The sequence below is a fragment of the Thermobia domestica genome, chromosome 11 (genome assembly GCF_964235325.1).
Source record: "Thermobia domestica chromosome 11, izTheDome1.hap1.1, whole genome shotgun sequence".
In the NCBI taxonomy this organism is placed as follows: domain Eukaryota; kingdom Metazoa; phylum Arthropoda; class Insecta; order Zygentoma; family Lepismatidae; genus Thermobia; species Thermobia domestica.
In genome coordinates this window covers 31,335,353-31,348,675 of record NC_137464.1, presented here as the reverse complement: position 1 = coordinate 31,348,675, position 13,323 = coordinate 31,335,353, and the positions used below count along the sequence as shown (strand labels likewise).

The following is a 13,323-nucleotide window of genomic DNA, read 5'->3' as shown; positions in this document are numbered from 1 at the left end:
AAAATTCCGGAATTCAGAAAAAATCCGGAATTCGGAAAAATTCCGGAATTCGGAAAAATTCCGGATTTCGGAAAAATTCCGGATTTCGGAAAAATTCCGGATTTCGGAAAAATTCCGACATTCGGAAAAAATCCGGAATTTAGAAAAAAATCGGAATTTTTACGAAATCCGGAATTTTTCCGATTTTACTTTCCGGATTCCGGAAAGTAAAAATTCTGGAATTGGCCATCCCTAGCTAGTAGCTGTTAAAAGAGAAACACAATAATGAATATATATACTGTATTAGTTTCTTGTAGTTGGATATGTCTTTATCACTTACGTAGACAATTGCTACTGCAGTTATTTACTGTTTTATAAGGAAGGTCTTATTTTCACACACAAAAAAGTCGCCGGTATGTCTCAAACATTATCGCGTTCCCACCTGCAGCTGCTCCAAAGCACTGCAAACTACTTTTTAACCAGGCGAAAGGCAGTGGAGGAAAAGAAATCTCAACAAATATTCTAATAACATTCGCTTATTGTCAACATACCTACAGTGAGCGCAGAAAGTGTTCGTACACCGTGCATACTTTATATTGAAAACAGCTAGCATGAGAACGGGAGGTGGAAAAAATATATATAACCAGAATTAAGACTACACATTCATACATTTTATTTCTATATACAAGAGAAAGGCCAAACAAACACAATCACTGTTTTGTTCAGAAGAAAAGAGAGAATTCCTTTTTTGTAAACGCAAAATGTCACCGTACACTTATGCTTGAATTAGTGCTTATAAAGTATATTACGTTATTTGATACTTTGTGGGATTACCCTGTGCGTTAATGATTGTCCGTAGTCTTCGTGGCATTGATTTCACCTGTAGTAGTTCGTAGTTCTGTAGCTTCGGGACTGATTATGTCCCATTCTTCTTGAATAGCTTTTCTTAGGCCTTCTTTAGTAGAGACAGGGCCGGCGCGAGAGAGGGTCGAGCCGTGCCACCGCCCAGAGCGGCAAGTCTAATGGGCGGCAAAAAGAAAAGAATACTATCAAAATATAATGCTTCGTAATAGGCTCACATGGAAAAATAAGATTGTGTTAACCTGAGAATGTAATTGAACTTACTTTACTCACATTCAAGAAAATACTCTCTCAGGAAATTCAGAGCATTCCTCCGCGTTTTCAATTATCAAACTACTAGCCACAGGTATCTCGTTCAATATTTCCCTTGCAGCAGTGTAGATAGGATTTTGAGCTAGAGTGCATAAGATTATCACGGTGTCTTTTTATATTTTTTTTTCTATTCAATAATGTTCTAACGCTCCGCTCCAAGTATGCAAAAGGTACACTCCCACTTGAGACAGGCCGATCTAGCCTGTAGCATCCAGGGGCGGATCCAGGACGGACTTCTGGGGGGGGGGGGCGGTGGGTTGTAATACTGCTACTTAGAGCTACTTTTAAGAGCGTCAAAAAATAAACTATATACTTTATTTATATATAAAATAAAAAAGTTTCCTCTTCTGGGTGGGGGCGATCGCCCGATCGCCCCCCCTGGATCCGCCCCTGGTAGCATCTAGTGACATTTAGGTTCTAATAGCGAGTTTTTGACCAATTTACAAATTGTTCATTCCGAATATAGTAAATCGTACAGCGTATTATTTCTTGAGAAATGTCTCATTTTTTGTATAGCTAAAAAAAAGTTTATGACTTTTTCTTCTGCGTCAGTTCAACGTTAGGCCATACTAAAGGAACATATTAGTAGTCTTACTTTAAAATCATAATCCACCACAAGGTGGGAGAGCCGAATTGATGCTCTGACTCAGTTATCAAATATAGGAAGTTTATGATGCCTTACTTCAAATAAGTAATGACAATAGAACCGATAGAATGGTCGTCCACGATGTTCTGTGTATAGCAAACCAGCTGAGTTACTTTTCTTTCCTTTACTCACTCGTTGTCTGATATGACTTTAAAGCATTGATTCTCATGTGTTGGATGCAGTAGGATTTCTTGAAAATATATCTGGGTACTTTGAGAGGAGCAGAAATTATGCAAAGTTTAAATCTTACTTAGTTGATACGATGGACTTGGCATCAGCATTAGATACGGGTGATCCACTGATACGTAATACAGTGCAAGCTCGAAGTCGAAAGAAGAGACAGTTTCAGTACGAGGCAGAGGATGAAGCTACTGAAAACATCCACAAACAAGATACAAGATCGATTTTTATTACAAAGTTCTAGAAGTGATTGTGTTAGCTTTTAAGAGAAAGATTTGAGCAACTTAAACATCACAGCGAGTATTTCAATTTTCTTTGCGATATAAGTAATCGTAAAGATATAGCCTACCACCTGAACTTTTTGTCTGAAAAGTGTACTAAACTTACCATCATTTTAACACACGAAGAATTGAAAGATATTAACCCCAGTGATTTGAAAGACAAACTGAAAGTGTTATCCACTATAATTAAGCCTGTGAAAGTTCACAAAAAAAAAAAAAAAAAAAAAAAAAAAAAAAAATTAGGAACATGACTTTGCTCCCAATGTTAGTATTGCACGTAGAATTTTGTTAATCTTGCCTGTAACAGTGGCAAGTGGAGAAAGAAGTTTTTGGAAACTTAAGTTTATTAGAAACTATCTACACTCTTCTATGTCTGAAACACGCTTGAGCGGTCTAGCGACGATATCAATAGAACACGTTTTCTATACCATATATGTAATTATTTTGTAATTTTGACAACTGTATGCGTGCTCGAGAATACTCTCATTTGTATGCAAAACAGGCAAATAAATAAACAAAATAAACAAATAAACACAAATTGGCTAAAACATTGGACTACGTGATGTGATAAAGGGATTTGCTCATATCAAAGCAAGAAAAGTTTCTTTCAATTAAGGTATGTTAAATTTATGTATGTCTATTGTGTTTTAGTACATTATAAGGCTTAAGCTAATCACTTACATTTACCATAATATCTGATTTACTGTATTATCTTCTTGCTCCATACTCTGTTGAAAACGCCTTTTGATATAAAATAAGCCTAAAAATTAAAATTCTTAGTCATGATTAAAGTATATTTTTAAAATTTTATTTTCTGTATGCGCTGCTCTATATTACAGATATACAGCGAAATCGAGCATACTGAATATTGTGTCAGTATAGAGTCGTTTAAATATTACGTAAACATTCCAGAAAGGCAGTTCTTTTTTTTTTTTTTTTTTGTTTTGTTTACTTTTCCATTTTATACATGTTTTTAAATGACACTTGAACGTTATCTGTCAAAATAAGGTTTGCGGATTAAAGGGGCGGCATGTGAAAGCACCGCCCAAGGCGGCAAAATTGCTAGCGCCGGCCCTGAGTAGAGAAGCTGTGCCTTCTGATTGTTGTCTCCAGAACAGACCATAGATGTTCTATGGGGTTCATATCTGGGAATTGGGGAGGTGTGCGAAGCTGTTTCAAGGTATTATAGAGTAGCCACAATCGAGTATTTTCCGCTGTATGTTTGGAGTCGTTGTCTTGCTGAACAATAAATTGTTTTCAAGAACCATCTTCTGCGCACTAGTATGGAGATTTTCCTTTAATATGTTAATATACACTTTGTGGATCATCACTCCATCGATAAGGTGGAGACGACCCACTCCTGAGGCACTCATACAACCCCAGACGAGCACGGACCCTCCTCCGTGTCTTACTTTAGGGACGAGATTTTGAGGATTCATCTCTGTATTCACCTTGCGCCATACAATACGCCTCCCATTGGACTCGATAAAGTTAAATTTACTTTCGTCCCTTATCTTTATACTCTTTTTCAAACTTTAGTCTCTTTATACGATTTGTCTTGTTCACCCAGAACATTTTCCTGGCTATCCGACCATGATACCTTGCAAATATTCCGCACTGTACTGGCTGATACTTTAACACCGTGTGTTTCCAGATCCGTTGCCAATTGCACAGCACTATTTTTTGGAACCTTTCTTCTTTCCCTAATAATGTAACGTTTATCTTGTTCACTCAATACTCTTGGTCTTCCAGTTTTTTTTTTTTTTTTTTTTTTTTTTCGCACAGTGATAGAAACATTATACATCGCAATTATTGTTTGTACTGTTGAACGAGGCCTGTCTGCAAGGTTTGCTATCTTTCTCAAAGACTTACCCTTCTTATGCAATTTAATAATTACTTTTCTTGTCTCCTCATTTGTTTCTGTTCGGTTGCTTCCCACTTTGACAGCCCACCGTGCAGTTTTTTCACTTCTATTCACAACTAAACTCATTCTGTTACTCGTCATGCTATACAGAGGTGTATACTCAGGTGAATACTAGTGAACCCCAGTTGTGGTATCTTTGTTTCGTATTCGTACGTCAGGTGTACGATCACTTTTTGCGTCTTCTCTATACCCTTTCTACGGAATTTATTTACTTTCTGACCATTAAACTTGTCTTTGTGGTTCTTTATTGATATTATATTCATAAAGCTTAGTTTTCATTATTCATATTGTGTGTGTTATTACACTTCTTAAATTTTCTGTTTCTTTTTCGCAGGCATTCTCGTTTCAATAGCATAGGTGTACGAACACTTTCTGCGCTCACTGTATGTACAGTAAATACAAATTTATAATTTTGACTTTACGAAGTGTACAATGTAATTGTTCAATAATTAACATAAGCAGGCATTCATTAATTTATATTAATATAATAATTAATAAAACTAATAAGCGGGTGATTGATGACTCAGTGGTAGAGTTTTCATCTATAGTATTCTAACCCAGGACATGTGGGTTTTCTATGGCTAATTTTGTGTTTGAAAATTTTCCCGGTGGAAGGCCTACCTTTCTTATATTTGTTCCATCATCACTCATTAACGAATTTAGTTTATCAAAACTCTATAGCCATATATTCATTCTGTCCGTCAGTGAAGCAAACAGTCTCAAGAACTATCTGATGGATTACCAATCAATTTTGGCCATGATGTACAGAGTCAATAGTTAAGAATCGAGTTCCCTGATAAATGTAATATTCAAACCGGAAGCGGTACAAATCAACCATTTCCGGTTTTAACGTTAATCATTATATAGTAAATATAATAATAGATAGCGAGAAGCGGTTTCCAGTAATCGACATATATATAACATTCATGTAGATAGAATGTTACCCAATTTGTGCATCTGCTGAAAATAATGAGCTTAGGTATTTAGAGAGCATTTTCCGCTTTAGAAAATGTGTGCTTGGTAAAGAATGTAGAGAATTAGCTGAGTCAGGCATGTAGCTAGAATATGGTAATAGGAAGGGGGGGGGGGGTCTGTCACGAAATACTGTGGTTATTTACCAGGGGCTCAATCATTCTAAACTATTTTATTGGCAACATATATTGGTTCGTTTAGCCAAGATTTCTAATGGGGGAATGATATGAAATACTGTGGTTACACACCAGAGGCTCGATCAATCTAAATATTTTACTGACAACATACCCATATTGATTGGTTAGGACAATAAAATGAGGATATATTAGTAAGTATTTTAATAAGAAGCTATGAGGAAATCTCGAGTAAAAGAATATAAAAAAGTATTGAAAAAGATATAGTTTTCCGAGGTCATTCGAACGGTGTCGAGAATTTTGCGTCTGGGAAATTTGCGCCCTACCTCAAGAACAGGGAAAATTGCGCCTGCGATGTACCTCCACCGGGAAGTTGAGCCCTGCGAAATAAAAGAACCTATTGGAGCTTACGCATTTGCTCGGAGGGGCTGACATTACAGTATAAACAATCCTCCCCCCACAACCATGCCATTTGTGATTTATTTTCATTGTGGCTATATAAGGGGAGAATAAACTTCAATATAAGCCAAAAGAACACAACGGATCAACGCAATCACTGCTTCTTCCAGAGATGATTTTGGGGGAACACTGGCCTCCCCAGAGCTCTCAGAGTGCCCCCTCGGAGGAGACTAAAATAATACGTCTATAATATAATAATAAATAGAATAGTACCAGCAGTGACCCCCCTCCGGAATACTAAGTGTGCCCCCCGGAAAATTTTTTTTCTAAAAGAACGACTGAACGCAATTGTGTGTTTGAATTCCAGCAAGTAAACACACTGTACATAGTTTTCTTGATAATATTACTGAACTGATTTTATATTCACTTTACATTTTCTTTTCTATATTTTGTGTCCTGAAAAGCCAAACAACTCGCAAGGATTGTGAACAGAGATATCTGGGTAGAGCCAAACAGCCTTTTGTAGATTAAATTATACTCTTTGATTATATTAATAATTATATATCAGTCATTTATACTTTTTTGTAAATTTTGTAGTATAATGAAAAATTGTATTTGTATGGATTGCCCTTTAGTGAACTAAAATTGTATTTTTTTCATTTGTTCGGAATATTATAACGGATGGAGTAACTCACTGAGACGATGATAGGCAAGCCTAGTTCAAGTGTGAGGGGAAGTTACTTTACACAATACAAAAATAAGTTGAATTGTAGGGCGCTAACATCCCAGTGCAAATATATAGCCGGCGCATTTTCCCCTCTTTTTGGGGTAGGGCGCAAACATCCCAGTGCAAATATATTGCGAGCGCATTTTTTCCTATTTTTGTGGTAGGGCGCAAATTTCCTGGGCGCAAAATTCTCTCATTCAAGGAAAATATAATGTCCGTGAAGTTGACAAGCCACTTATGTCAGACTCCATTTCGACTTTAAACGTCGCTACTGCTACGTTAGTGTTCGATAGTGACGCAAATCGTTAGTACTCCAACTGCATGCCAACACGCCCACTTCTAAGAATCATCTCAAAAATGAGGTTAACCGTTAGAGCAAGTAAGTGCTCATTAGTGCCATTAACATTAATGCCTCCATCGTACGGCCCTTTGAGTAATGATAATAGCACGCTCTTTGCTAGTCTCAATGCGTCCCTATATTCTCGCGAACATTCTTACGTGCCCAAGTTAGTTACTTTTTTTTTTCTTTTGCAACTATTGTTTATCTGTTATTGTTTATTGCTAGTCTGCAGAGTAGTCCTTACATTAATATGCCATTGTCCTTGATAATCATTGCGTATTTACAAGCAGTTTGTTATTACTGTTAGAAGATATCAAAAAACAACAGATAAAATCTACTACTTAACGGTTCACATTTTTCTTTTACAGTACATAAACGATTAATAATAATAATAATAATAATAATAATAATAATAATAATAATAATAATAATAATAATAATAATAATAATAAGACTATTCCAGCATAAAAGTTATCAATTGCATCCCACTGGCAACAAGCGACGCATATTTTAACTTCACAAAAATTAGTTTCTCACAATTTTCTGGAAAACTACGTATGATAACATCTTCATTATGTCAAGTTGTTTATCTCAGTGTGATATATGTCTTACCTCTGGACAATATCACGGTAAAACAAAAATTAAATATTAGAAGTACATCGTACTTTTGGACTACATCTCATTAACCATGGGAAGATTGAGTAGTGTATACTTTAGGATGTAAGTTTCAGCTTAACTTGCATCATACATTCTTAGGATTACAAAAAGGAAATTTGTTCGTTTGCGTTTGAACAAAATTCTTAGGATTACAAAAAGAAAAAATATTTTTTCCGAATTCCGGAATTTTTCCGAAATCCGGATTTTTTCCGAATTCCGGAATTTTTCTAAATTCCGGATTTTTTCCGAAATCCGGAATTTTTCCGAATTCCGGAATTTTTCTAAATTCCGGAATTTTTCTAAATTCCGGATTTTTTCTAAATTCCGGAATTTTTCTAAATTCCGGATTTTTTCCGAATTCCGGAATTTTTCCGAAATCCGGAATTTTTCCGAATTTCGGAATTTTCCGATTTTACTTTCCGGATTCCGGAAAGTAAAAATTCCGGAATTGGCCATCCCTAATATATATATATATATAAACCAACCGGAATATCTTCAATAGTACCCAGCTGTCGAAGGCAACGCGATTTATTTCGCAATCAAATTGACCAAATTTTATCTGTGTCAAGGTAGTGTGTTGTTTATCTATTTTTCAATAGATTCCAGAGTCAAAAGAATCAAAACACAATTTATCCAAAAGTTCTGAGAAAATAATAATAATAATAAACTATACCAATATACAGTGTGTCCGGATGAAAATATACCAATACGAAATCTGAATAAGTGGAAAACCATTACAGATAGAATTGTCCGGTTTTGTTTTCCGGAAAGAGGAAAAAATATTTTATGCCCACTGACAACTGAACGCGAGAGGACTTTATGCATGCGCATTACTCGTGAGCTAAATGCTGTCCTTTACTGTTCGTCAAAAAGTGGAGTGCTGTTTTTTGGTTCGCAGAATTAAAGTCTACTGTAATCATACAGAGAAAATTTAAGACAACAATACGGACAGGAACCATCAGTAAATTGTTAGACAGCTCAAACAACTGCTGGGAACTGCCTGTTGAGGAAGAAAAGCAGTGGGGGGAAAAGCCCGTGAATGTAGAAGTAGAGACGGTTCGGATAGCCTTTCAGCGAAGTCCACGGAAATAAAAAAAAAAATATGTAATCTTTAAGTTTTACGTCCCACGGTTAAGCCGGTTAGGCTAAAGGAAACGGTGATGATGAGTAATGAATGAAATGGTGGAATGAAGAAAGTGAGAGGAAACAGGAGAACCCCGAGGAAACCCACGCACACGGTGTTTGTCCACCACAAAGTTCACTTGGCGGAGGCTGGAATCGAACTCGGGACCCCAAGCACCAGAGGTGAACGCTCTAACACTGAGCCACCGCGGCCCCCTCCACGCAAATCAATAATGCGTGTGAGTACACAACTACTAATTCCCGTGTTTGACTATGCATGATATCGTTCATAAAAGGTTACGTCTTAGAGCTTAAAAGTTACAATTTGTTCAAAAACTTCAATTTAATGACAAGCCTTGCAGATAAGAATTCCCTATTGAAATGCTATCGCACATTGATGAGGACAATGATTTCCTTTAAAAAAATAGCCTTTCTTCGACGAAGCCACTTTCCATACGTCAGGTAAGATGTATAGGCATAACTGCAGGATATGGACTGAGGAAAATCCACATCAGTTTGTGGAACATGAACACAACAGACCAAAATTAGACGTGTGGTGTACATTGGCTGAAAATCCTGTCATGGGCCCATTCTACTTTGAAGAGGTTACAATTACAGAAGCAATGTATCTGGCAATGTTGGAAAATATGCTGTCCCTCGCATATCAGAGGGATACACATTCCAATAAGACGGGGCTCCTCCTTATTATGCCCGTCGTGTGAGAGGAGAACTTCTGGATAATCATTTCCAGAATAATTAGATTGGAAGAGGAGATACCACTCAATGGACTAGAGACCTGCATGGGCCGGGCCCGGCCCGGCCCGGCCCGGCCCGCGGGCCGACTCTGTTATTTCTTTGGGCCGGGCCGGGCTTGGGCTGGCCGACACTGATTTCTCTTCAGGTCGGGCCGGGCTGGGGCCGATCAATTGCAATTCTTTAATAATTATTGACTTTCGTTAAACGATAATTGGAATAAAGCCAAACGTTGAAGTAGTGTGTCCGTGAAAAATGTTACAAAAAATACAATAGCTATTGACAGTTTGTGTTGATTAGCTGCTCCACTTTCACTATAGAGGATTGCAGGCATTATGTGGTAAATTGAGCTCTGACCTTGACCTTCACTGAACTCAAAATATAAAAAAGAAGGGGTGGGAATGTTTTGCCTGTCGCTAAACAATATTGCCATCTTCACTTTATGCTAAAAATCAATTAAGTTAGATTTTTGTTAGAGGAAATGGAGTTTTTGTGCCCTCGATGACAGGCAAAGTTCTAGGAGGCAATGGTACCATTCGGGAGGCAAGCGTCAGGTTGTGAACCAAAGTTGAAAAATGTTTCTGAGGGTTAGGTCAAATTTAGTACTAAATTTTGAGAAAGATTGGGGCTCGAGCTAATTTTTTTAAAAAAATTATCGGGCTGGGGTCGGGCCAAAAACTTTTAAAATTTATCGGGCCCGGGTCGGGCTTGGGCCAAGAATTTTGAAAAACTTATCGGGCCGGGCCGAGCCCGGGCCGAAAATCTCCAAAACTTTTCGGGCCCGGGCTGGGCCGGGCCTAGGTACGTTCGGGCTGGATTGGGCTCGGGCCGAAAAATTCGGCCCGTGCAGGTCTCTACAATGAACCCCGAGATCGCCCGACTTGACCTCCTGGATTTTTTTGGGGGGGTGGGAAGATATATGAAGATTTTTGCTTGTGGATCCATGAAACCTCAAATGTTACGCAACACCTGGAGGGAGGCTGAGTACTGCCTTGATGTTTGGCACACGTTGAGGTGTACTACGGAGTTGTGATTTTTTTTTTCTGGATATACGAGCAAAATTATATTCTTTCCTCTCTCCGAAAAACAAAACCGGAGGATTCTATCACAATTGGTTCTCGAGTTATCCAAATTTCTTATTGGTAACTTTTCATCCGGACACACTGTGCAGTGTATATATATATATATTATAGTATATAAACTATATATATAGTGTTTATTATATATATATAAAGTCTCGTATGAGACGAAAGTTGAAACGTGAAACAAATTGAAACTATCAGCTTGTTTTTCTTACAAATTAACTTCTCTTACCTTTCCTGTAGACGGACGAACCCGACTAAGAAATCTCTCCCAACGTGCTAATACTTGATACAAGAAGAAATGGCCTGCAGTCTCACAAGTATATGCAACATCTCCAGCAACACCTAAACTTTCTTGAAGCCTCTGAACTTCGGTTAACAAATCCAGTCTCTTTGCTAAAACATAGTTCACACGACCATACCTGAAAGAAAACACACAAGCATTTATGTCATAATCTTCCTTCTTGATAAATATTAAAGCTGACCAAGAGTTTGATTAGTAAGTCCACTTGCATGCATTGGTTATGCTCTACTTTTAAGAAAGGTAAAACTAGTTGTTTTAACTAATATTAAGTCTGGCACACTTTTATTAATCCTTTTAAATTCTTGCCTTCTTCGGCGTTTTTCTTGAGTCTCAGATAAGTAGCGACAGTGTCATCCCTATTTACCCTAGGATCATGGTACATACCTCGTTTTTCTCAGAATGGAACAGCCTTTCAAACGGTACCACTTACATGTCCCTATGATGTACCAGAAGGGAATTATTTGAGGGAATTATTTTTTGCCCCCCAAAAAACTTCTTCAAAGTTTGGGACCCCCTGAGGCTCTACCGGCTCTGCGCACAAACCTCCAAAAATTTGGAAAAATACTACGTAGTGTACTAATTACTTGTGACAAATTCTAATTTCCTGTCTTGAATAGTAAGGGCGGGAAAATTTTTTACCCATGTTGAGAGAGCATCAAAAAACGCCCAAAAATTCCTTAAAATATACCCTACAAATTTTAAAAAATTCTGATACGTCCCTAATGATCGTAAAATTATGGTTCATATGTCGCTTTGTTCAGAATGGAGTAGCCTTTCAGATGGCACCATCCGCATGTCCCTCGGACATCCCTAAGGAGGAAAATGGGGATTTTTGCTGAAAAAATCCCTTTTTTCCCGGTTTGGAGCCCTCTGGCGCGGCTCTGGGTAAACATAGAGATCCAGAAATCACGTTCAAAAATACTACGTAGTGTACTAATTGCTCGTGCCAAATACCAATCTCCTATCTTCAACACTAAGGACGGGAAAAATATTTTCCTCTTCTGCGAATATTCCCAGAATGTCCCAGATTACCCTATATAAATTTCAAAAATTTCTTGACACGTCCCTAATTATCGTAGGATCACGATTCATACACCATTCTCTTCAGAATAGAGCATGCTTCCAGATTGTATTACCCTCATGTCCCTCGGACGTCCCTAAGGAGGAAAAATTGAGTAAAATAGGGATTTTTGCTGAAAAATCCATTTTTCTCGTTTTGGGGCCCTCTGGCGCGGCCCTGGGTTAACATAGAGATCTGGAAATCACTTTAAAAATATTACTTATGGTACTATTTACTTGTGCCAAATACCAATCTCCTATCTTTAATACTAAGGGCGGGAAAAATATTTTCCTCTTCTGCGAATATTTCCGAAATTTCCCAAGGATACTATACAAACTTCAAAAATTTCCTGACACGTCCCTAATTATCATAGGATGATGATTCATACGTTGTTCTCTTCAGAATCGAGTAGGATTTCAGAAAGTATCACTTAAATGTCCCTATCATGTAGCCGAGCGGAGCAAGAATCGCGAAAGCGGGATTTTTGGTCCAAAAATATCCCTTTTTACCCTTTTGTCCCTCTGAACCCCCATTCTATGTTGACGAAGAGATCCGAAAAAATTCTCATAACAACTATTGGGTCCACTGATTGCTTATGGAAAAGTTAGGATTCTAGGATTAAAGAAAAGCTCACCAAAAAATGTTGAAGTTAGACCTCAGTAAAAAAAGGGAATTTGTAAATTGATGACGTCATACCCCCCTATGTTCTGACGCTCGGAAGCATATAGACCCTTCCAAAGCTTTCTTAAATGCCTCCTCTCTTGGAAAATTAAAAAAAAAAAAAAAAAAAAAAAAGAACTAAATAGCATTCTTAGTTCTCTTTTAATCGAATCTTTAAGACACTACAATATCGGTCGAAAACGACCGAAAAAACTTAAAAGGGTTAAGAGTAATAATCCCTATCCCCCCTTTCTTCTGTATATATATATATATATATATATATATATATATACAGTGGCGGATCCAGGATATGATCAAGGGAGGGGCTAAACCGTAATTTGCCGTTTTATCCAGTGTAAAGCAAAATTGAAGCCCATTTTATCCAGTGTAAACCTGAGCGTCAAGGGGGGGGCTATAGCCCCGTAGCCCCCCCCTTAGATCCGCCCTTGTATATATATATATATATGTGTGTGTGTGCCCTCAAAATCCTAATCGGGTGATTTATTTTTATTTATGGCTTCAGCAACCAATCCTACTGCTATCAATGCCAGACACTAATAAAAGAACACAAGTTTCACAAAGTTTATTACATATTATTTTACTTACGTTATTCTTTATCTTCTTCATTTCAGCTGTTTATTCTTAGTATTACCATTAGCTCCCGGCGTAAGTATAAGGGAGCTTGTAGTTTCAATCCAGTCAGTCAGTCAGTCAGTTAGTCAGTTAGTTAGGTATGCATGTATGTAACGTACGTTAAATATCATGTATGCTCTTTGTGAAGCCTAAGTTCTTCAATTAGAGTCTCACAGTTGACGGCACAGGATTAGTTGCAGGAATCATACCAGAAAAGTAATCAACTAATTAGGATTCTCAGGACACATATAAAAGTTTGTGACTGTTAATCTTAAAACAAGTTACATTTAAATTATT

General features: G+C 37.5%; 1 protein-coding gene across 1 annotated transcript in view; it reads right to left on the bottom strand.

Annotated features, from left to right (window-relative positions):
- Positions 1 to 13,323, bottom strand: part of LOC145664005 (RNA helicase aquarius) — a 253,088-nt gene that overhangs the window by 32,356 nt on the left and 207,409 nt on the right. Inside the window, exon 19 of the mRNA XM_081730295.1 lies at positions 10,602 to 10,791. Coding sequence (XP_081586421.1) covers positions 10,602 to 10,791 — 190 coding nt within the window. The remainder of the gene's footprint in view (positions 1 to 10,601; positions 10,792 to 13,323) is intronic.